General features: G+C 44.9%; 2 protein-coding genes across 2 annotated transcripts; one reads left to right on the top strand and one right to left on the bottom strand.

The window, feature by feature from the left end:
- Nucleotides 1-157: 157 nt before the first annotated feature.
- Nucleotides 158-21,716, top strand: LONP1 (lon peptidase 1, mitochondrial). The gene is made up of 18 exons (XM_036399248.2): nt 158-400; nt 2,390-2,478; nt 2,872-2,991; nt 4,134-4,362; nt 4,883-4,944; nt 5,539-5,668; nt 6,146-6,229; nt 7,938-8,158; nt 9,417-9,555; nt 10,333-10,511; nt 13,849-13,936; nt 15,779-15,901; nt 16,605-16,721; nt 17,012-17,152; nt 17,238-17,403; nt 18,355-18,563; nt 19,827-19,991; nt 21,335-21,716. The coding sequence occupies exons 3-18, from the start codon at nt 2,915-2,917 to the stop codon at nt 21,497-21,499; spliced, it is 2,295 nt and encodes a 764-aa protein (XP_036255141.1). The 5' UTR covers nt 158-400; nt 2,390-2,478; nt 2,872-2,914; the 3' UTR covers nt 21,500-21,716.
- A 1,058-nt stretch (nt 21,717-22,774) lies between these two features.
- RPL36 (ribosomal protein L36) lies at nt 22,775-24,525 on the bottom strand. The gene is made up of 3 exons (XM_036399249.2): nt 24,341-24,525; nt 23,463-23,597; nt 22,775-22,905 (listed from the first exon to the last, which is right to left on the bottom strand). Exons 1-3 carry the CDS (start codon nt 24,431-24,433, stop codon nt 22,816-22,818), a joined length of 318 nt encoding a protein of 105 aa, XP_036255142.1. The 5' UTR covers nt 24,434-24,525; the 3' UTR covers nt 22,775-22,815.
- Nucleotides 24,526-25,263: the final 738 nt, after the last annotated feature.

Here is a 25,263-nt window from a genome sequence, read left to right on the forward strand (position 1 = left end):
AGGCGCGCGGGCCGGCAGCATGGCGGCCGCGCGCTGGTGGCGGCTGTGCGGGCGCTGGCGGCCTGCGGTCACCGGGCCCGCCCTGGGGCCCACGCGGCGCCGCCTCTGGGCCCCCGCCGCCGCCGTCCCGGCCCCGCTGGGCTCCGCGCCGCCGCCCCGCGCCGCCTTCAGCGCCGGCCCGTGCTGGCACCAGCGCAGCCCTGGCGGTCTGTCGGGGGGAGACGCACTGGAAGGCGGCGGCGAGGACGGCGGCGGTGGCGGTGGCGGTGCGGACGGCAGCGGGGCCGGGCCGGTCATAACGGCGTTGACGCCGCTGCTCGTCCCGGAGCATTTCCCCAACGTCCCGCTCATCGCCGTGACGCGCAACCCCGTATTCCCGCGCTTCATCAAGATCATCGAGGTGAGCTGCCGCCGAGCTCTCGGTGGGAGGGGCCGCGGGCCGCCGGAGCCGCGGCCGGAGGTGCTGCGGGCTGGCTCGCAGAGGGGCCGGAGGCGGCTCAGCCCAGCGTTGCGGCCTCGGGCGGGGGTCCCGGGGTGGTATCACCCCAGGCCGTGCGGGGGTCACCGCCCGAGCCCGCCGCTGGCGGCGCCGCATCTCCGGGCCGCTCTCTTTGCCTTGGCAGGTTCCTTGAACTGCAGAGCAAGGCAGCCGCGTGCGTGACCTCCACGGGCAGCCGCTGCTCGGCCTTTGGCTCGAGCTTTGTAACCGAGTCCTGTCAGGATAACGGTTTCTTTTGGGCCAGTTGAAGTTTCACAGTTATTGCGTCAGCAGCTCTGCTTCTAACAGAGAAGGTCGGCGATTCGCACATTATCTCTCGAAGATCGCTGTCATTTTTGTGTTCTCTGATGAAGGTTAAGCAAACGTGTCCTTGTTTCGGCGCCGTAGGTTGGTGTCAGAGCACCGAGACCCGTGTTGGTGAAGGCAGCAAGCTGTGAGCTGCAAGGAAAAAGCAGGAATTCGGTGTAGAGCAGTACAGCTGCGGTGGGAGAGGTGTTGAGGGATGGGGATGGTAAACACCATTTCAGAGTCTGATCTTTTCCCTCTGCACCCCATAAAGATTTTAAGAGTTATGAATTATATCACTGATGTGTGACTTGAGCTTACAGGCCAGAAATACTGGAACAAGTACTTGTATTTTTGTGCCTCTCTGGTATGTTGCTAGTCTGATTTTGATGTAAATGTAGTATGAAATAAATCAATATTTTCTTGTTCCTGTAGTATTATTTAGCATAATGTTATTTCTACTATAGTATTTTTCTGCATATCCAAATCTAATATGTGCAGCTTCTAGTGTCTTTATAGATGTGTCGGGGGAAGGAGAAGATTATATATTATTAAGAGCGTGTAGTCATACAAGACTTATGTACAGAAGTCATCAATTTCAATGCTTGGGTCAACAATGTCTCACAGAATTGTTAAATGTTTTCTCTTATCCTGTGAGTTCATTGTGCTGCAATTTTCCTGACAAGGTTGAGTCTCTATAGTGCCTATGGAATTACTAATTTTCTTCCTGTTAATGTCTCTGACATTGGTGAGCATATTTTTCTAAACATTGTGCAAAATTAGAATAGGTGTGCTGAGATTAGAATAGGCCAGCAGTGGTGGTATTACCTGTGCTGTTCTGTCAGAACCATGCTGGTTGTTAGCAAAGTGTTGAGCAATGCAGCTTATGTTCATCACTTTGAAGAGCACCCAGTGGTTGGCAGGGTGACTCCATGCAACAGCAGAATTCACATTGAGTTATTTCCTTGGTCACTGAGGATTCAGCCTGTTGTGATTACAGTTCCAGTGGTGCTGGGAGATCTGCCAGGGACAAGTGTGTGGCATCTAGAGATCAGAGGGGAGGAAGGAGGTAAACTAGGAAGAAATACTGGCTGAAACTCAAGGCAGGAACTCAGACTCGTGGGTGTAGGAGAGGAATTGAGCAGAGAAGGCTTTGGAGAAGAGGATTTTAACTAGAGTTTTTGGGCAGAATTCAGGCAACTGATAGGGAAGGGTGAACTAACTCCCCATCAGGCACAGAGAGCTAGGACGTGCAGGTATGGAAGGGGAAGGGAACAGTGATAGCAAAAGAAATTTATAAGATACTGTTCAAGTAACTCAGGTTTCTTGCCTGTAAGAGTTGTACAGATCAGGTCTAGTTCCTTCCCCAGCCTTTGAGCTTGTCTTATTTTGACTGGGAAGTGAGTTGTTCAAAATACTTAAATTTCATGTTTCTCTACCTTTTTTTCCACTTCTATATTACTGTGCTCTAATGGAGACAAGACTAGAACCGTACATGCTCCAACTTCATAATTTAGTTGTAGGGTGTCATCGTGCCTGGCCTTACACCCTGGGAGTGCAAAGATAACAGAAAATCCACCTCTGATTGCATACCTGTTGTCCTAGGTGAAAAATAAGAAGCTGGTTGAACTGCTGAGGAGGAAAGTTCGTCTTGCCCAGCCTTATGCTGGTGTTTTTCTTAAAAAGGATGACAAGTAAGTTGTTTGTCTTGATCTTTTTAAAAAATACAGAAATAAGCTGTCCAGGTTGCATTTACACTAAAAGCTGTCATCCTAAATGCCTGCCTTAGATAGCATTGCAGAAATTGTGGCCGGTCTTGGACCATCCTCATGCTATGAAGGTCTTTGTTGCCACCAGCAGTCCTGCTGGGAGCTGGAGTCTTGGTTTAGAAAAAGGTGTTGTTGTTTGGGAAGGAGATACTTGGGTGATTTAGAAAGGGGTTACATGGTGATAGCAATGGGGATTAAGTGTCTTTGCCCCTAAATCCAGTTGAAAGTTCTGCAACCAGTGATTGTTTTTTTCTTTTTAAATCTGACCTGCTATCTCAAGTTTCTGAATATCTACTCCAATTTTTTTTTGCTCAATAGCAATGAATCTGATGTGGTGGAGGATCTGAATGAAATATACCAAATGGGAACTTTTGTCCAGATTCATGAAATGCAGGATCTTGGAGACAAGTTGCGCATGATAGTCATGGGACACCGAAGGTTGGTTACTTGTACTTCACCGCATCTCACCAGACTGCTGTATAAACAGAGACATCAGTTTCACCACATACATGCATTTTTTCTACACAACTTGTGTATGGCAAGTTTTTGCTTTGTTACCATGCCATATCCTGAGAGTGTCAGGATATTTCATGTACTGTCACAACTGTGACAGGTTAGCTGCAAAACAGGAGAGACAGTGCATGTCATTGTCATATCAACTGTGATATGATGCAAGCAAACATTCATTAAGCTGAAGTTTAGCAGTTTGACAATTACAGCAAGGCTTAGTAATGGTGAAAAAAAATCTCTGGAATTAATTCAAGCCAGTATTTTTGCTTTAAAAAAGAAGGAGTGGAGGGGGGTCCAGAATTTTAATTATGTCTTGCCCCAGACATAATTTTGCCCCAGAACTGAAATGAAGAAAATACGATTATTGCTGAAAATCTAGTTTTAGCCATTTATGCTAGATATTTTTAACAAAGTTAAGAAATTGTATTTTTAAAAGCATCAAATAAGTAATTTCCATTAGAAGGAAAAATACAAGGACAGAAACATGGCAGAAGAGACAGATCCAGGGTGAGTTTTGCTTTGGAGCATGGGGTTTTTTCCATCTCCTCACTTTTCTTCACTTGCATTTGTTCTGGATAGCAAAGAATAAGCAGTCCTGTCTAAGCTAAATTCATGTGAATTCACAAGTCAATTCCTTTTCAAATGAAATCTTAGACCTCTTGCTGCATTATTAAAGCACAACCATATTTAAATGCATTTTGGAAATGAGCTACTGGTTTGGGGTTACTTGGAATAGAAATATTTCCCTATAACTCTGACAGGTTTGGTATTCCTAAGATATAACTTGGGGATTGGTCTTTATATTTGATTGAGATATGGAGCACTGGTCAATCATGTCCATAGGAACCACACTAGGTACCAGATTTGAGGAGCATTAATAGGGAAACACATAGAAAAGGAAACTCCTCTATAAAAGCCAAAATAATGAAGCATCATGTCTTGCAAATGTGTGTCCTTTCTAAATTTTAGCTTGCTCAAAATACAACTTAGTCTTTGTCCTTTTCCTGCTGAAGAGCTGAAATCACATGTGATAGGGAGATAGATTGTTGCTGGTTTCTTTTGGCTTTCAGGATTCGTATAAACAAACAACTAGAGGTTGAGCCTGAGGAACCTGAGAACAAACAAAAAATTAGAAGGAAACAGAAGCGATCTAAGAAGGAGGCTGAAGATGAGACTGGAGCAAAGGACCAAGCTGTGGAGTTGGTACTAGATCCTGTAGCTGCTTCTTCAAAGGAAGTTCTCATGGTAGAAGTAGAGAATGTGATTCATGAAGATTTTCAGATCACAGAAGAGGTTAAAGTAAGTGAATTAGTTTACAAACTTGGACTCGTCCTGTAGAATTGCACCTACACTTCTTGCTTAAAAGAAAAAGTTCTAAAATCAGGCTCTAATGACGCCTGCAGAAACTAGCACATACTCCCTTCTTCTCACAGTCACTGCACAAGGGGATTATATGAAAGTAAAGAATTTTCATTATAACAGCTCAGTTCCTTAAAACAGTTGACTTCAAAAAGTTGCTGAATGAAGAGGCTGGTCTGTGCTTAAATCTGTGTGATCACCTCCATCAAACTGAGTGTTTCCTCAGAGGTGGCTTGGGTGTTCAGCCAGATTGTATCTTCTGGCCAAGAGCCAGTCAAGTTCTGTGCATGCAGAAAGCCAGCTTCTAGGCCTTGTTGCCTTTCCTGAGAGCAGGAATTGCCCCAGTACCAAGAACCATGACAGCCCACCACTGCAGTGAGTGGCTGGACTATATATTTGTACTAAGATCTTCCCTATCCTTTTCCATTCTTTTGGTGATTAGATTTTGTTGTGTTTATAGGCACTTACTGCAGAAATTGTTAAAACAATCCGGGACATCATTGCCTTGAACCCCTTGTACAGGTATGTCCTTCTCATGCTGCCCTGCTTTGGGAATAGCATGTTCTCGGACTGGTAGATGCTGACATTTTCTATACCACTTGCCTTTCTGTTGTAATGAAGTAGAGATATTTGCTGAATTGTTACATAGACTTTTGGTTTGGAATGTAAACTCTGTCTGTTGTTGGAATCAAAGTTTTGAAAACCTGATGGGCAATTTAGAAAAATCATAGAATGATTAAGTCCTAAGGCAGGTGATCTGGGTCTAAGTGAAGCCCACTGCAATAAGCTGTGGGTTTCACTTCACAATAAGCATCATGATCTGATCCATGTCTTACAAGCAGGATCAAAGTTTTGGAACCCTGGCACAAAAAAATCCTACGTAACTGTTTGGAGAGCATTTCAGATACTTAGTTTTATATATTGGTGATCATTCCTCTAACCAAGTGATTTATCTGTTTGTTACTGAGTATTGATGCAGTCAAATTTCAAAAATAGTTTGCTATGAAACTGAGCTATGTTTCATTTTATTGCACTGTCTTAACAAGTAAATTAGGATATTCCCTTTTGAATGTAAATTTACACAGCATTTTGGGGTTTTTTACCTTTTATTTTCAGAGAGTCTGTACTTCAGATGATGCAGGCTGGACAGCGTGTGGTAGATAACCCTATCTATCTGAGTGACATGGGTGCAGCCCTAACAGGGGCTGAGTCACACGAACTTCAAGACATCTTGGAAGAAACCAGTGTAAGATGAAGTTTTTAACTCAAGCAATGTGAATGGAATCAGTACATCTGTTGGATGTCACCTTTTCTTTACCAGCCTCAGTACAGAAGAGACTTCAGTGCTACTTTTGATGATGTGTTAATATCAGTGACTAGATTCCTGTTGAAGGAAATAGTAGGTCATTAGTACTGATTTACTGTGGGTAAATCAGAGTGCTGTACATCTTTGGCAGCAAATAATTTTCTTTGCATGCTGTGGAGTTCCTCCATGTTGGTGTTTCCATATCTGCAAGTGCTGTAAAGCTCTCCCAGACAACCTGTTGTTGGAGTTTTTTATTCTGCCTTTCTCTCTGGGACGGAGAAAGTATGTATATATATGAGTGTGAGTGTGTATATATATATATACACACATATATATATATATATGTGTGTGTGTGTGTGTGTGTTACTTAACAAGGGTATGGCATCTCAGAACTCATTCTGTGTCTATCTTTTGCAGATTCCCAAACGGCTTTATAAAGCTCTTTCCCTTCTGAAAAAGGAGTATGAGCTGAGCAAACTTCAGCAGCGTCTTGGAAGAGAGGTAAGCTTCTGGAGTAACAAATACCTTGTGTGTATTGGTATTGTGTCCACCACTGTGATGCTTAGTATGGGTATGTGCTCTAAAGGGTGCATTATTTAGATTTAAGGTTTTCTGTTCTTGTGTTAGAAACATGTTTTTTCATGCACATGGTAAAAGTAACAAGACAGGAGGCTACAGCATCTGCTGTTAAATTGTGTCTAAGTTGTCATTTCATGCAAGCAGATAAATCTAGAGGTCTGCAGTTTACCAAGCATCGGTGTAACAATATACAGCCTAATACTGTCTGTAGCGTGCACTAATGTAAATTGCACAGTGTTATTTCAAATTACCTTCTGCTAACTCTTGTGAATTGCAATAATTTCTGTCTGTTGTAAGATTTAATCAGAATACAATAACTGCCTCTAAATGGTAATGAAGTATGTGAAGTGCAAATATCTGAGAATATTGAGTTGTGTTTTGTTTGTTAACTCCCAGTAACTGGGGCTTTTAGAATTCATATTAAGTGCAAAATGCTTTTGGACCAGGATTGGAGTGGTTGGAGACTTCTTAAGTGAATTGAACAGATGCAGTCTGTGGGACCAGATATACATCCAAGGATGCTGAGAGTGCTTATCAATGTCATTATTTTGTTTTTTCACTCATCATTAAAGCACTGTGGTCATGGGAGAGGTTTCTGGGAAACAGAAAAAGGTAAATGCCATTCCCATCTCCAAGAAGGAGAATTGGGGAGACTGTAGGCATGTTAGCCTGCCCCCAACCCCTGGGAAGATTATGGAGAAAATTCTCCAGTAAGTCCTGGACAGGCACATGCAAAAGGACATGGAATGGCCAGATTTCCCAAAAGCAAACTGCCTAATTGTCTTCTCTTATGAGAAGGCCAAGAACACAGAAAGGAAACATGGTTTAATGGTGTGCTTGGCAGTGCTAGGTTAATCGTTGGACTCAATGATCTCAGAGGTCTTTTCCTACCTAAATGATTCTAGTATTCTAGCAATGATTGTTGTATACCTTGACATTTGCATGGCCTTTGCTGAGGTCAACTGTAATAGTATTCTGACTAAATTGGGATATTACAGACTGGAAGTATGTAGTATGTGGTTGGTGAAAAAAAAATTGGCTAGAATAATGGGCAGAAAAGGTTGTGATCAATGTGGTAACTTCAGCCAGCTACTAGTGGTATCCCCTTGGGGAGTCAGTAAGAACCTACTTAAGTTCTGCCACAAGAAATTCATAGTCCCAGACCAGGCCTGGAATAATCAGGATAGAAAATAGCTATACAGGAAAGGATTTTGAAGCCCTGATGTGAGGGAAGCTGACCGTGAATTAGTAGAATTAGTAGAGGAAGGCCAACTGCCAACTGCATACTGGGCTTCAGTTGTCCTGTGTAGGCAGCAGGTAGAGAGTAGTGGTTAGCCCTCTCTGTTTGGTACTTAGGTGGTCACATCTGGATTACTCTGCCCAGCTTTTGGTCTCCCCAACACAAACAGAACATTGAAGCACTGAATCATGGCCAATGAAGGCCACCAAGATATGGAGGGTGCTGGAGTATGTTATTAAGTCACTTCTTGTGTTAGAATACACTGCAGATGAGTTCCACGTAGTATTTTCAGTTGCTGGGAATGTCATAACTGAGAAGTATTTGGAAGAGTTTGAGGTAGATGGGCTGTACCAGGAGCACATTAGTTACTGTATTTGTTGCTTTGTCTAGGTTGAGGAGAAGATCAAGCAAACACATCGCAAGTATCTTCTTCAAGAGCAGTTGAAGATCATTAAGAAAGAACTAGGTCTGGAAAAAGAGGACAAGGATGCTATAGAAGAGAAATTCCGTGAGCGACTAAAGGAGCTGATAGTGCCAAAACATGTCATGGATGTGATTGATGAAGAGCTGAACAAGTTGGGCTTGTTGGATAATCACTCCTCAGAATTCAAGTGAGTGCATGGCCATGTCATGCTGTCAGGGTTTGTTGGGAGAGTGAAACATCAGTGCAGTTCTGTTAAGCACTTACCTTAGTCCCTCCCCGCCCCTCTGTTCCCTGTAGCATGTCATTGCATTATAGTATTTTTTCTCCAAATTGTCTGTGTTTACTTATGTAGTCTACCTCTTTTGATCATTTTAGGTCTTCTGTCTTCTCTTGCAGTCTGATGCTAGAGATACAAAATGTGCAGTTAGTTCCTCGTGAAGTGTGCAGTGATTCTTTTTCTGCCCTGTTTTGGCTCTTCTTTCTTGTACTTTGGTGTCTTCGGCAGATGTGAGAGAAGCTGATACATGTCATTGGCTACCTGAGCTGGTCCCTGAAGTATTGGGGCAGGGTTGGAATTGCTAAGAAGTGAATGAATAGTTTGTAATATGTGTTCTGTGATGTGAATTGTCAGAAACTGAGGTTGAAGTGAACATTTCTTGTCTGTTGAGTCAGGGTGTGCTATATTATACAGCAGTTGGTGTACTCATCAGCTCTCTTAACGTTCTGCGTCTCTGCTTTTAAAAGTATCTTTTACAGAGTAAAAGACTGTGCTTAAGGGCAAGCATGCCTTTGGATGAGCAGCATCTTGGCAATCATAGAAAAGACATACTCAGCTTCACAGTCAGTGTTAGTACCTTTCCCTTTCCTTCAGAGTTGTAACAGTGGTTGCAAATTTGCAAAGCAAGTACTTGGGAGAAAAAAGCCAAAGCTCTGGTGGCATGGCAATTGTCCTCAGGTGGATCCTGGGCACAGACAGCCCGGCTGTGCTTCCCTGTGTCCATGACTGTGCACAATTTGATAGTTACTGCATTGTGCAGACCTTCCTGTAGACTTGAATTCCTGATCTAAGTACGTAGTTTTAGAACAGTGAGAAGTGGTTGTCGTAGTAGAGTGCTGTGTTCTCTTCAGTTTGTTTGTGCTGATTATCTCTACTGTTAACTTCCATACTGGCATCATTTTCCTCATCTTAAATCTTTCTCTGTGGTGTTGGAGATTCTTTATTTCAGAAAAGCAAAAGCTGTGAAAAAAAGCTTTGTTGTTTTGGTTTTTTTTTTTTGTGGGAGGAGGTTGAAGACTATGAAAAAGGTTAGCAGTGACAGCCCAAATAGTGATGGCTCTTTTCCATGAGTAGTTTATATCCCACTTGTTCTGGATGAGGTTGTTTTGGAAGGTGGTGGAGGAAGACATGAGCTGGTCAATCACTCTCATTTGTGTGTTTCTGTCAGTGTTACACGGAACTATTTGGACTGGCTGACATCCATCCCATGGGGTAAGTGTAGCGAGGAGAACCTGGAGCTGGCTAGAGCCCAAGCAGTTCTGGAGGAGGATCACTATGGAATGGATGACGTCAAGAAACGAATTCTGGTAAGGCAGGAGTAGGCCCTGTGTCCCATTTAACATTGCTTAACATCAGGCATTTTGGATGTGTTTTAGATTGCAGTTGCCATTTAATTGGTGTTAATTCATGCATCAAACAGAAAGTTGCATGAGAGACCCAAATGTTCTGGTAATCAGTGCTTAATTACTTGTGGCAGTGAAGGTCGCATTCTCATTTCAAACTGCAATATTCTGGTTTGCACTAAATGCTGGGCGAGGATTCTGGTTTGCAGTAAATGCTGTGGAAGAAATAACTTGCACAGTTATTTCTTCACTGTAAGTGTATAATCAGTTGAGGTTTCAGTTTTGAACTGTGATCTTTTGATTCCTCAACTGTTCAGTGTTACTTGAGGGTTGTCTGTCACAGAAGTGTGAAATAAGACAAGCTTAACTTAGCGCATGGGAGTGGTACAGTAGGAGATGCTCACATGTAGCTTGAAAGACTCAGGTGAGAACAAGAGAAGCTGGGAGAAGAACTTAAACTCTGTCTTCTCACTTCAAGGCAGTGGAGAGAGACTGCTTCTTCTGGTGAGATTGATACAGAGCACAGAACCTGGGGACAACCAAGCATATAAATAACCAGAGGCAAAACAGATGCATCAGTATCCTGACTTAGCCTCTCCCCTTGCCTTCCCCCAAGTCCTTTGAGAACCAGTTTTGTGTATGATGCTTATTTTGTAATCACTGCTTGACCTGATAACAAATGTGTTTTGGTGTTGCTGATGTTCCCTTCTGTTCACTGCTGGTGCTTTATCTGTTCTACAGGAATTTATTGCAGTCAGCCAGCTGCGAGGAACCACCCAGGGGAAGATTTTGTGTTTTTATGGACCCCCTGGAGTTGGCAAAACCAGTATTGCTCGCTCCATTGCCAGAGCCCTAAACAGAGAGTACTTCCGCTTCAGTGTTGGAGGGATGACTGATGTTGCAGAAATAAAAGGACACAGGTCAGTGTAACTTGAGAAGTATCTCTATCCAGCAGTTTTTTACTAAAGTAAATAGGAATCTAACTGAAGTTGGACAATGTATGTAATTCTCATCTCTGTTCTGCCAACCCTTGCTGACAGAAGTTGAGATACAGAAGGAGGTGAAAAAGGTAACAAAGGGTGGAGTTTGGAAGATAATTATATTTGTGCTTTTAAGTGCAGTTTCTCCCTGTTTCTTGTGTATTCTCAGCTTTGAAAAGCTGAGTGAGCTACCCAAAACCATTGGACTGATGATAAATGCTAATACATGAGTTCCTGTAGATGTCAGAAGTAGAGAATGGTGACAGTTTAAACAGGGTCATTCACGTGTGTGTTCAGATGTGATTGAGACTTGGTTTCCAAATAATCAGGATAGAAATGATGCATGAGGAAAACCTGGAAACAAGAACATTCATGGGAATAACTATAAGTGAATAAAAAATTGGTAGATTCATGGGGAAAACAAGAAGTTAATAAAAAATGGGTAGATCTGACCCTTCCATAGGTTTATTTTCCTTCCACATACAAAAAATCCTTGAATGGTTGGGATTAAATTGACCTCTGGAGATCGTCTAGACCATTCTCCTGCTAAAGCAGGGGAGAAGGCAGAAGTGCTTAACACCTTCTTTGCCTCAGTCTTTAGTGGAAATATGGCTTGTCTTCAGGACAGCTGTCCTCCTGGGTAGGTAGATGGTGTCAGGGAGCAGAATGGGCCCCCTGTTATCCAGGAGGAGGCCGTCAGAGAACTGCTGAGCTGCTTGGATGTTCATAAATCTATGGGACCAGATGGGATCCACCCCAGGGTGATGAGAAGCTGGCAGATGAGCTTGCTAATCTGCTCTCCATCATTTACCAGCAGTCCTGGCTCACTGGGGAGGTTCCAGATGACTGGAAGCTGCCCAATGTGATGCTCATGTACAACAAGGGTGGGAAGGAGGATCCTGGTAATTATAGGCCAGCAGTCTGACCTCAGTATCCAGTAAGATAATAGAACAGTTTATATTGAGTGTCATCACACAGCACTTACACGATCGCCAGGGTATCAGAGCCAGTCAGCAGGGGTTTTAGGAGGGGTAGGTCGTGTTTGACCAACTTCATCTCCTTTTATGACCAAGTGACCCACCTGATGGATGCAGGAAAAGCTCTGGATTTTGTGTGGAAAGGCTGTGGATGTTGTCCGTTTGACTTCAGCAAGGCCTTTGACACTGTCTCCCACAGCAGACTCCTGCAAAAGCTGCAGCCCATGGCTTGGACAGGAGCACTCTGTGCTGGGTTCAGAACTGAACTGCATGGCTGGCCCAGAGAGTGATGGTGAACGGTGCTGCGTCCAGCTGGCAGCCAGGCACCAGTGGTGTCCCTCAGGGCTCTGTGGGGGAGCCAGTTCTGTTCAATATTTTTATTGACCAGATGGATGAGGGGATTGAGTCTTTCATTAGTAAATCTGCAGATGACACTAAGCTGGGAACGTGTGTCCATCTGTTAGAAGGTAGGAGGGCTCTGCAGGGAGACCTGGAATAGTTGGAGGGATGGGCAGAGTCCAATGTGATGACGTTTTATACGTCCAAGTGCCGAGTTCTGCAGTTTGGCCACAATAACTCCCTGCAACATTATAGGCTGGGGACAGAGGGGCTGGACAATGCCCAGGCAGAAAGGGACCTGGGGGTACTGGTTGACAGCTGACTGAACATGAGCCAGTAGTGTGCCCTGGTGGCCAAGAAGGCCAATGGCTCCTGGCCAGTATCAGTGTAGCCAGCAGAGCCAGGGAGGTCATTCTGACCCTGTACTCGGCACTGGTGAGGCCAAACCTTGAGTGCTGTGTCCAGTGCTGGGCCCAGTTTAGGAAGGATGTTGAAATTCTTTAGTGCATCCAGAGAAGGGCAACAAGGCTGGTGAGGGGCTTGGAACACAAGCCCTGTGAGAAACGACTGAGGGAGCTGGGGTTGTTTAGCCTGGAGAAAAGGAGACTCAGAGGTGACCTTATCACTCTCTACAACTTCCTGAGAGGTGGTTATAGTCAGGTGGGGGTTGGTCTCTTTCACCAGGCAGCAACTGATGGAACCAGAGGACACCAGTCTCAAGCTGCGCCAAGGGAAATTTAGGTTGGATATTAGGAAAAAGCTTTTTACAGAAAGAGTGATAAAGTTCTGGAATGGTCTGGCCAGGGAGGTGGTGGAGTGGCCATCCCTGGATGTGTATAAAAAAGGACTGGATGTGGCACTCGGTGGCATTGTTACACAGGATGGTGTCCAGACAAGTTTTCAATGTCTCCAGAGATCTAGATCCCAGAGCCTCTCTGGGCAGCCTGTTCCAGGGCTCTGCCCCCCTCAATGTACAGAAGTTTCCCCTCGTATTCAGGTGGAATTTCCTGTGTTTCAGTTTGTGCCCATTAGCCTGTGTCCTGTCACTGGGCACCACTGGCAAGAGTCTGGCCCTTTCCTCTTGATACCCACCCTTCAGATATTTTTACACCTTGATAAGATCCCCTTTCGGTCATCTGAAGGCTAAACAGGCCCAGCTCCCTCAGCCTTTCCCATGAGAGATGCTCCAGTCCCCTAATCACCTTTGCAGCCCTCCACTGGACCCTCCCCTGCAGTTCCTTGTCTTTCTTGAACTCCTAAGTCCAGAACTGAGCACGACACTGCAGGTGTGGCCTCACCAGAGTAGAGGGTCTGCATCTGAACATAAAACCAGCGGTGTTTTCAAAACTGTAAGAGCAGCCACTCTGCAGAGTAAATTGAACCTGCAGGGCTCTGCCTTACCCAGAAGCAGAGAAAAATATTTTTTATGTTTTTCAGTTGTTCTCTGTTCTGTGCCTCTTGGCCTTCACTCTGTTGTTACCCTCTTTGCTTCTGCTTGTTTCTGGATACCAGAAACAATCTCTAGCAGGAAGGTTATATTTTGCTATTAGCAATTTGTTCCTTTAGTATCTTTTGATTTACTCTGGTCTTTTTGTCCCTATCAAGTGAGAAGGCAAAATGTTACCTCTTCTAACATTTCTTTCCCAAATCCTATGAAAAATCAAACATCTCTATTCTCAGCCTAACCTCTTTGCTTTTCTCTAATTGAGAAGTGGTTTAAACTAAAGATAAAAACTGTAGTCCAGGAGTGTTTTGCCAAAATTCATGACTAGAAACAGATTAGGTGGGTCTTGGTGCTTAATATGGTGACGGAGAATGCTTTTGGAGATGTTGAAGAAATAAAGGCTTGTTTCCCAGCAGGATATTCTTGTTCTGTCACCTGTGTGATATATGCTCTGACATATGCTTGATATATGCTGTGGTTTTCAGTGGTTCCCTAAATACAATCTCTGGTAAAACAGGAGGACATATGTTGGAGCAATGCCAGGAAAAATCATCCAGTGTCTGAAGAAGACCAAGACAGAGAATCCACTTATACTGATTGATGAGGTGAAGTATTTGGTCTTTCTTCTAAGTTTTGCTCTTAAAGACTTGTATCAATTTGTGATCCCCAGAGAACAGGTGAAGCAGTAACTCTTAAAAATCCCAGGATCTTTTTGTTCATATGAGGCTGGGCTTTTAAGTTCTCTGGGTGACACTGGTACCTTAGATGCTTTGTTTTCTCTCCTTATAGCAGACTCCAGCTTTAAAATTCTAGTTGTGTCCTTCTGATTAAATTATAGCTGTTTGGATTGTAATGGACCTGGCTGGATATTCAGAGTTTCTGTAGTTCTTGTGTTTCCTTCATAGGTGTGAGCACATCACTGTGCACAAATCCACCGTTGCCTGTGGGATTATTAGCAAGAGTCACTCTCAGTAGGTCTAAAGCAGGACTCTAAGGAATAAGATGCTCACAGTCAATTTGTGGTCTGATTTGAGAATAAATGAGTTAGGGCTACCAGCCTAATACTTTGTCAAAAAGCAAATAAAGACAGGATATAATAGCAGGTGTTCAGAATAGACTCAAGGTATGGCCTTCTTGTGTGCCATACCTGGGAAGGACCAACAGCAGATGTAGCCTCCGGTCTCTTCACAGAGAGCAGCAGGCACAACTCTGTCCCGGGATTTTTCCTGGGAAAGGCAGGGAGAAGTTCAGAGAAGAAGAGATAACAATTCTTGTCTCTACTTGCTGCTCCTGTGGTTTGGCACATGTGGAATGTGTTATGGAGATTGTTTACCAAAAGGAGTTTGTTAATTGGATTCTGCTGATGATTGTTGGGATTGATTGGCCAATTGGGTCAAAGCTGTCTCCAGACTATCTCCAGACAGTCACGGGTTTTTCTGTAGTATCTTTCCAGTATAGTATCCTTTAGTATAGTATCTCTTTAGTATATAATTTAGTATAGCATTAGTGTAATATAGTATAGCTTAATAAAGCATTTGTTCAGCCTCCTGAATCATGGAGTCAGAGCACATTATTCCCTGGCTGGGGGATTGCCTGTTTCTACAATAAGCAGATTCTTGGGAGGAATGGTATGTGGGACCAATAAACTGTCATCTGTTGCAGCATGATGTAACCAATGAGTATCGTGATTTGAAAGGTAATGGAACCTGTAGGTTATGATACTTGACTGGTGTTGGCCAGAAGACCTGCCTTGGCTGTAGCAGTGAATTTCATTAAGGCCATCCAGTTAATGCTACTCGTAAGGGAGAAGAAGCAGCAGCCCTGTTTGTATCCTGAGAAGGAAAGTTCACATTGCTAGACAAGCCAATGACCTTGGCCATGGTCCTGGGCAGCTGGCTCTAGTGGCCCTACTTGAGCTGTGGGGTTATTCAAGATGACTTCAGGAAGTCCCCATGAGCCTCAATCAACTTATAACTATAACAACAGCCCAAGCCACTAATGTGGCTCTGCTTGAATGGCTGTGTGTAGGCTTTTTGCACCTTGAGCAGAGTAAGGAGTGTGTGTGCACTTGCATATTAGGGAAGTGGTGTAAGCTAGCACTCTAGTCCTCTCACTGTGGAGTAAGTGTTCTGGTCTGTGCCTGTAGCTTATCTCAGTTTAACGAGTAGTAGCCCAGCAGTAGTAGTGCTTTTTATTGTATGCACATTGCCTAAGACTTCATAGTGATTTTCTGCAACATTCAAAAGTCCTGTGTCTTCTCAGGCGTGTCATGTGCTCACACAGGAAGATAGTGGGGACTTGGATGAGTGCACAGAAAAGTGGTAGACTGGTATTGGATGTTAATGAACACTCATGAACATTTTCAGATGGAGCCTTGAAAAAAATCTTGCTTGAGAATTTATCATGGTGGGAAGCTTCTTAGATTATTAAATTTTTTTCTCCCACAGGTAGATAAAATAGGAAGAGGCTATCAAGGGGATCCATCCTCAGCCCTTCTAGAACTATTGGATCCAGAACAGAACTCTAACTTCTTGGATCATTATCTTGATGTTCCTGTGGATTTGTCAAAGGTATTTCTCTTTTCTGCAGAGATTGTAGAGCCAGAACGTCTGAATGTGTTTCATTGCAGAGATTTCCTGTCCATGAAAAGATGCTGACATTTTATTCCATTGGAAAATCAGATGGAACATAAATGGTACACAGCTGTCTCTGTAGGAGTTGGTTTTAACTGAAGTGTCTGTACATGAAAGAACACGATCACCCACATATGTCCTGTAGCCCTAACTCCTTGTAAAGCCAGGGACAAACAGATGTGTGGTTTCCACTAGAAAAGGCAAAAGTTTTCCTTTACGTGATGATTGGCAGAGCTGCTGTCAAGGGAGGTGGCCTAATGCTGTGAAGCTTTTGAAATTGGTCATCTTTGCACACTGTTGCACTTTTTGTGCAGCTGACATAAATTACAGAATTGACATATTAGGAATAGGTATAGATAATTGGGGTCATTCTGAGCTAATTTCCTAGAAGGTAGAAAGAACCTCTGAGTGAGATCTAGATCTCCCATTTTCTGGTCCCTATCAAACCATTCCAATTTCCCAGTTTGTGCATTGTATATTTCTAAACATTTATTTTGGGAGTATGGAACATGCTATTACATAATTCTAAAATCCAGACTTTGATTAAAAACTAATTCCACAGATAGGGTGATCTTGCTAGTACTTGGGGTAAAGCAACTGGTTAATTAAAGTTCTTAATAGGATCTTTTAATGCTTCCAGGTACTTTTTATTTGTACTGCCAATGTAACAGAAACCATTCCAGAGCCACTGCGAGATAGAATGGAAGTGATCAATGTGTCAGGATATGTAGCAGAGGAGAAACTTGCAATTGCAGAGGTAAGAGAAATCACTGTTGTGCTTTACGTGAATTATATCTGGTAGATTTTTTTTTTTGACAGATTTAGGCTTACATATTTACATCCAACTATGTCCTAAAAAATTAGGCACATGGTATTTTGAACAGAGTTCCTTTGATTTGAACACATAGTTAAAGTAACTCCAGTCTGCCATAGGCTGTGGACACCAGAAAGCAGCATTGAGCTAACAGCAGAAAGTTGAGTGAATTGGAACCACTAGGCTTTTGTCACAAATACTAAGAGAAGGATGTGGGGGATTATTTCTTTCAGAGATACTTGGTCCCTCAAGCACGAGTTCTGTGTGGCTTGGATGAAAACAAAGCTCAAATCACATCAGATGTCCTGACTGTTCTCATCAAGCAGTACTGCAGAGAGAGTGGGGTGAGGAATCTGCAGAAACAAGTAGAAAAGGTATGGGGAAGTTATGTGTAACTATGACCACTGTGCATCAGCTTTCTCAGCTTTTTTTACAGAGATAAATTACTATCTCGCCCAGGTATTGAGGAAATCTGCCTATAAAATTGTGAGTGGAGAAGCAGAGATGGTCCAAGTAACACCCGAAAACCTGCAGGATTTTGTAGGAAAGCCCATCTTCACTGTGGATCGCATGTATGAAACCACTCCCCCAGGAGTGGTGATGGGTTTGGCCTGGACAGCTATGGGTGAGACAAAATTAATTTTGGGTGAATGCCTACATTTCTGTGTCATTTTCAAAAGTTGAATGTAATAGTCAAACAGAACTGAGTCCAGTGATGTTCTTCTACAGGCATCAGTAAAAGGAATTGCCTTTGGCCTTTGGGTCCTGAATACTACTTCCTTGAAGAAGGGAGCCTTTCTTTGGCCCTTACCCAGGCTCATCTTAGCTTAGGGCCAGCATGTTTTCTCTTCAAGCTCCATACTCCATACAAATGATGTACATTAGGAACATCAGCAGCAGGAGGTGCCACTGTGAGACACGGCACAGCTGAGGCACAGCTGAGGAACGCCGTGTCTCGTCAGTGATGTGCAACACTGACTTGGCTTCTGGTGTTGAGGGCAGGTATAGGTGTTCCAGCACTCTGTGGAGTGGGTGCAGTTGGCTGCTACCATTCATTGGATTACTCCCCTAGTAACTTGTGGGCTTATGTGCTCTACAGGATGGAAATACAGCACACAGCAAAGGAAATGACCTCTTCATACTCAAATTGACCTTGGGTAGAATTCAAGTAGTTAAGAGGGAAATTATCAGTATGGCAGAGAAGGTAAATAGATACGTGGCACTGGAGAACTGAAGAATTGAAGTGGCTAAAAGTGTTTTGTGAACTCAGCTTACTCTCTGGAGGAAACAAAGAACATGAAACCATTATAAGAACTTGTTTTTTGCCATTAAGTAGGGATTGCATCTGTGTTCCTAGAAGGTGAAGTCCAAAAAAGCAATGAATGGAGACTGTTGAGATTTCTAGCTGGCCTTCCTGAAGGTATTTAAGGAACAGGTTTCAGCTGCTCTCTACTCAAGGGCTAGTGTCTCATCAGAGAGCAGCAGTTCCAAATGCCTGACATAGCTTCTGCATCACCAAAATCTTCTAGTTTAATTTGCCTTCAACTTTTTTCAGATGTTGTTTTTCTTTTTTTAGGAGGTTCCACTCTGTTTATTGAAACATCCCTGAGGCGACCCAAAGACAAGGAAAACAAGGATGGGTCACTTGAAGTAACAGGGCAACTGGGAGATGTAATGAAAGAGAGTGCCAAAATTGCATACACATTTGCAAGAGCCTTTCTGATGCAGAAGGACCCCAACAATGATTTTCTTATATCTTCTCATATCCACTTGCATGTGCCAGAGGTAAACTGATGCAGAGTTCACAGAGCATGTACAGCAACCCGACTGGTTTGCTCCCTTAGATGTAAAGCTGGAAGGCTCTTCATTTGTCCATATGTTGTGCAGAATGCTCTCTTCTAGCAGTAAAACCAAGGAATTAAGACATTTTCTTCAGGCTCCTGTGAGGGTCTTCTTATGAGCCATGTTTCCATTCCTTTCTACAGCAAGCATGTGGCAAGAATACACGGGCTTGGATAATTTTCTAAAGAAACCTAAGCTTTTGTTGCAGCTGTTTGCCCTGTTGTGCAGGTGGGGAAGCCATGACATAGAGATAAGTGATTGGGATAAATGCTTGGATGAAGTTACAAAGACATCAAAGTTTAGGTCTCTGTGTTACCAGGCCTTCTTAAAGGCTTCAAGTCATTTACACATGATTGGAAATACTATTCCTGATCTCCGTGCCATGCTTCTAGTCCGTGTAATGGCAGTGGTTGCTTTTGTCCAATATTTGGGGCTGAAAATAAATGCCCACAGTGCTCAATGGCTCACATGCTGTGTAACAAGCTTTGGGCGGGTGCTTTACTGAAGACAGATTTTGAGCTGTGATTGTGCCCCAGCTTTACTTCTGGATCAATGAGTGCTCTGTGTGCAATGTCTTTGTTGCATCTTGCTCTGGGTCTGTCCAGGTACGCGTTGTTGTCTGTGAATTCATTCCCTGAAAGATGAGAAAACAGCAGACATGATCTCTGTCTCTACTCCCTCAAACATTGATTTCTTCTGTTCTTACTACAAAGAGGTTTGATCTCAGATAAATCCAGACTGTCACTAGTTCAGGCCTGGATTTTGTGGGGCTTTACATACTGATCTTTTCTGCCTTGAATGATTTTTGATATTGTCTTCCACTACTTTGTTACTCTTGACACTCTCCCCTTGTGATGTTAGACTTGGGTCTAACGAAGAGCTTCAAAGTGTTTGTGCTCTTTTTTCCAGTGATTTTGCTTACTCAAAGACCTGAGCTCAGTGAGTATGGCGGTGGCATCAGGCAGAAACCACATTTGTGAACTCATTTGTGGATTATTTCTCATGAATAAGGTGAAGAATGTCACAGTTGTTAATATATCAGCCAATTCAAATAGTGGATTCCATCACACACATACGCAAAAAACTTTATGAGGCTTCATGAAATTTGGACAACATTAAAACAACAAGGACAAGAGTACTGACTGACTCTGCTGCTTCTTGAATGAGCAGAGGAGTTGTGCTTTGTTTTTTTTTTTTTTTAAACAGGGAGCAACCCCGAAGGATGGACCAAGCGCAGGATGTACCATAGTAACAGCTCTGCTGTCCCTGGCCATGAATTGCCCAGTGAGGCAGAATGTAGCCATGACTGGAGAAGTGTCACTGACTGGAAAAATTCTTCCTGTTGGTGGAATCAAGGAGAAGACTATTGCAGTAAGAGCTCTTATCTCTGTGCATTGTCCACAGCAGAGCCCTGGGATGGACTCAGTGGGGACAGGGACAGCCAGGGGAGGATTGCTCCTTGAACTGGGAGAGGCAGATTTCATTCCATACACAGGCTGGAAAAGTCTGTGGGATCTTGGTTGTGTCCCTGGCTGTGAGGAAAGGGATGGGACCCCAGGCTTTGTGCCAAGGCATGTATGTTAACCTAGCTCAATTCCACCTACACTGGCAGAAGTGAAGGTGACTGACAGCTTTAACTGGCTGTCAGAGCTCTCTGCTCTATCAGACTAGCGCAGTGCAATCACCTGTGCTGTGTTGAATTGCTTGTTTCAAGAGGGCATCAGTGGAGCTTTGACAACATCTCTAACTAACATTCTTAAAAATCAAGGCTCTGTTCCCTAATTCCAGTGTGAACTTGTTTGAAATTTTATACAGATGTCTTAGATAAGAGGAACTTAGATTTAGTAATTGTAGTTTTGGCTTCATCTATTTTGTTTTCAGAATTTCTTTCCAAGTGTTCAGGCTCTCTCCCTACTTTTGACCTGCACAATGCTGGCCTACATAAGCCTTGCACCACACATATTTTTCAGTCAAGAATGTTATTAGGTCTTCCTCCATTGAGCTGGGGCTTCACATCAGTGTTCTGTCACCAAATATATTTGGGCTACAGCTTTGTACAGTGTGATTTCTTTTCCTTGTATGACTTAAAAACAAGTAGTTGTTTGTAGCAGTCAGTACAGGACTAACCTGTGCTATGGCACTGACTGGCTGCCCTTGCAGGAGGAGTGTGAGTGGCCACAGGCCTAAACACAGGATCATCCCTAAAGCAATGGGTACAAACCTGTCCTGGGAGGAGCAGCTCTGCTTTCTGTGCTCCTTCCAGGGAAGGTGTCCCTATGAAAAGGTTCTGTAGAATTGTACTAAGGGTATTGTTGGGGTAGGTTGGTTTGACAAGCTGTTTCTAACTTTGCTTTCATCCAAGGCTTTATCGTCACCCAAGCTGGAACAGATACTTAGAACTCTGTAAAATAGTATGAATGTTCTGAACAATCCCCCAAGCTGCTGATATAATCCAACTAAAATGCCTCCCCTCCTCATCTGTCCCTGCTACTGAGATGGCACTGGAGACTATGTTTTGAGGCTTGAGGGGGGGATCCAGAACATGCTTCACCCTGGTGATAACTGTCATGAATGCCCTTGGTGCTCTCCATAGAAGAGAGTAAAGCTGGATCATGCTCCAGAATAACTGCTCTTGCTTTCAGAAATGGGGATGGGTGTTCCTGGTACATGGAAGGATTCCTAGGACTCAACAGCCCAACTTTTTCTCCCCACAGGCAAAGAGGGCAGGTGTTACCTGCATCATTCTGCCATCAGAGAACAAAAAGGATTATTATGACCTTGCTGGATTCATTACAGAAGGACTGGAAGTGCATTTTGTGGAGCACTACACAGAGGTATTTGATATAGCATTTTCACAGCTGGATCTCACTGGAGGATGACATGCGGTGCCCTTGATGGCTGGAAGGTGTTCTGTCCCTAAGCACTCGGCCCCCACTTAGAGATGGGTGACATGGAGCAATCCTGAAGTGGGACATGAAGCTATTGCTGCTGCGCAGCTGCCAAAATGAATTATGGCTCTGCTAGAATAAAGTATTTCTCAGTCTTTAATACTGAATTATGATCCACAATAAAGGATTTCCAATTTTGCCAAAGGAACGGGCATATTATCAGCCACCAGCAGGGGGGCTAGTCTGGTCTTTCCTCACTGAAGATGTTTCAGCTATTTCACTGTAAATTTCTGTATGACTTGTGGGAAAGGACTGAACAGTACACCCAGAGCTAGGCTGATGTACAGCTTTTATTCCTGATGTGGTAGAAGGCAAGTAGCTCTCACAATCTGTCTCTGTTTAGAAGCCTGGGCTGGGCTGAAAGGACACTGAAATCCTAAGATAGTTCAGCACAGCTAGTACAGTCAGCTGATAAAGGGACATGGTTCTCTAGGTTCAGTCACCAAGTCAATACCACCAGAAGGAACTCCAGGCTAAAGAGGGCAGATCAGCAACATGCTCAGCATCACCAGTCAGCAGCACTGTGCTGCACCAGCAAGGGCCTGTGCCCCTCTGCAACAGCTGTATGATATTCAGGGAGTCAGAAAAGGAATTAAATATATTGACTGTTGTACATCAGTAAACACAGGCTTGGAGGCTGGAGAAATTGAATACTTCATCTTCAAATGAACTCTTAAGAAAAAGTACTTTCTGAGCCAAGAACAGCTCTTGTCATCTCAGCAAAGGAGCCCGTAGGGGACAATAAAGAATCCAGCTACTGCAGTCCAGGGAGCTCTTGCTGACTCCAGGTGTCATGACTTCTTGCTACCACACTGCAAAACACAGGCCTGAATAGAGTACAAGGGGAAACACAGGAGCAGGCTAAGCTGCATAGGGAATGGGCTGATGTGCCCTGGGGAAGAAGTGCAAAGTAGTTACTATTTTCAACAGCCATTTTTGCCCACTTCCCTCCTACCACCATCTAGGTCTGGAGACAGACTAGGAGGTAGAAGGCATTATTCCAGAGATTTCCACGTCCTGAGACTACACATAGTCATAGAGGATTCCCCTCTAGAGTAGGTCACAGCAGCACCAGTATCAGTGTCTCCACCTGCAGGTACAATAAACCCCTGACCCAAATTCTTGATGGCTGGAGTTCTGGACCTTGTCAGCATCCCCCAGCAGCACCCACTGAAGTAGATGTACCAAGAACACTCACTACCCTGGTTTTGGGAGAAAGGACTTTATTGTGTTGCAGCCTGTGCAACTCAATCCTTCTTTGCAGCAGCTTTCCTCATGGCTGCCAGGACATTACTGAGTTCCTCCCGCTTCCTCTTGGCCCGAATGTGAGTGCCAACCTGCAGGGAGAGAGCAGAGCTGTCAGTCTTTACCCAGTGCAGACTCGACAGACTGGGAATGCTGCAAGTGGTCCCTGCTGTCACACCTCAAAACCAGGCAGGACAGTAAAGTCCTAGAAAAATGGACCTCAACCTCCAGCCAGGAGTTTGCCATCATGTCTCAGTAATACCTCAACAGTTACTTGGACATGAAAGGGGCTACTTTCAGCTCTCATAATCATTACAACTCAAGGAACCCTATTTAGTCTCCTGGTTAATGGCATCCAACCACTATCAGTGCTGCTCTCATTCTCCCCACAGCAGACATGCAAACCATGGAAAAATAGCCTTAATCCTTGAGCTCAGGGCCTTTTTAGCAAAGTACCTTTGCATCCATCTCCTGCTCTCCTGCCCAGCCCAAGAACATTCTCTCTACTCCATCATATTACACCAGTTACTTCCAAAACCAACAAAAAAATAAAGGTAATTAATTAAAAAGCCAAATAGTCCTAGGTGAGGGCAGAAAACAGAAAACTGACATAGTAGTTTCTGCCATCCATGTTAGTTGACTGACTCACCCGCTTCTTGATGAACTTCAGAGCACGTTTGTCCTTGGACACCTTCAGCAATTCCATTGCACGTCGCTCATAAGGCGCAAAGCCACAGACTTCCCTGATCATGTCTCGCACAAACTTGGTGTGTTTGGTCAAGCGCTGTGGGAAGGGAGGGAAGACTTTGGTCAGCGGGTTACAAGGCACTGCACAGAGGGGACTGCAAGGGGCTGTGGCATACTCTCAGCTAGGCTTCAAAACCAGCCCATGCTGTTGCCGTGTCCCAAGAAAACGTCATCCCTGACAGATCCTGTGGAGCATGTGAGCTTAGCAAAGTGTGCCAGTCTGTCTTCAGGCTCAGGTCCGGCTGTGTCACACACTGGCATAAACCAGCATTTTTGGAAAAAAACAGGTCCGTGAGCTAAGCAAGATTTGCACTGCAACACACGGGAGACACCACAGCTACACAGAGCATTTAGTAAGAATGAATAATGGGCCCAGATGCATTGCATCGTGTCCCGTAACACGCATCTATCAGACCCAGACAGCTCCTAGTACGGAAATTCGGAGCAGTTTTATGAAGATTGCCTGTCGTTACCAAGTGAAGCAAAATCGCAGAGACTCAAGAAGGCACACAGTTCACATCTCCCCGCAGCCCTGCCCGGCCGAGCCCACCACCCCGCCCGCCCCGCAGTCAAGGGCAGCGCGCGGGTTCTGAGCCGCTCCGTCTTCCCGCGGCGAAAGCGCAGGCCGCAGCCTCGCGGACGGGGCCGGAGGCCATGGGCGGCTCCGCGCCGGACACATGAACACAACCGCGCTGCACACCGGGAGCAGCGGGCTCGTTCGGCCCCCACAGGGGGAGAGGCAGGCCCAGGGCACCGCGCCCAGCCGAGTCTCATACTCACCCCGCGGCGGCGACACTGCCGGGGCTTGGACACGTTCTTAGTCACTTTGTAGCCCTTGTTAAGGCCCACGGCCATGGGGTAGCGGATGGCCATGGCTACGGCGCCCGGGCCCGATGGACACGGATGGACACAGACCCACTCGGCCTGACCGCACCGCGATGATGGCGCCGCACCGGAAGGAACGAGCTCGCGCGGGACTCCGGGACGTGGCCATTTCCGGCGGTGGGCGGGGCCGAGGGCGCGCTGGGGAAATTACGAGGGAAAGGGCGCTCCCTGGCGGCACGGCTGGTGTCACAGCTATGAGGGGCCGGGGATCAGCCCGCGGTGGGGTCATTGTGGCTGTGAGGGGACAGCGGGGATGAGAGGAGGATCAGCCCGCGGTGGGGTCATTGTGGCTGTGAGGGGACAGCGGGGATGAGAGGAGGATCAGCCTGCGGTGGGGTCATTGTGGCTGTGAGGGGACAGCGGGGATGAGAGGAGGATCAGCCCGCGGTGGGGTCATTGTGGCTGTGAGGGGACAGCGGGGATGAGAGGAGGATCAGCCCGCGGTGGGGTCATTGTGGCTGTGAGGGGACAGCGGGGGTGAGAGGAGGATCATGCCGCGGTGAGTGGTCCGACAGAACTGCTGGTTCCCCTCAGCTGCGGCCGGGGGGCTTTGGGTGCCCACCGTACAGAGCCGCGCAGCCCCGCACGTAGATTTTTTCCCCATAAATTATAACTTTGGTATCACTTGGCCAGGATTTGATAACGTTTGACAGACAAACCTTAAGGAATAGATTAAACGATTTTGTTGGAATAAAATATACTGGGTTTTCTTACTTCTGAAAGAGAACTGCTGTGAACTTGTGCAACTCAACTGTTTTCTGCTTTCAAAGACAATTTAATTTGTTGAAATGGAAAATATTGGCTTGAAATTGAAAACC

This window comes from Molothrus ater, chromosome 26, assembly GCF_012460135.2.
Source record: "Molothrus ater isolate BHLD 08-10-18 breed brown headed cowbird chromosome 26, BPBGC_Mater_1.1, whole genome shotgun sequence".
NCBI classification, from domain to species: Eukaryota; Metazoa; Chordata; class Aves; order Passeriformes; family Icteridae; genus Molothrus; species Molothrus ater.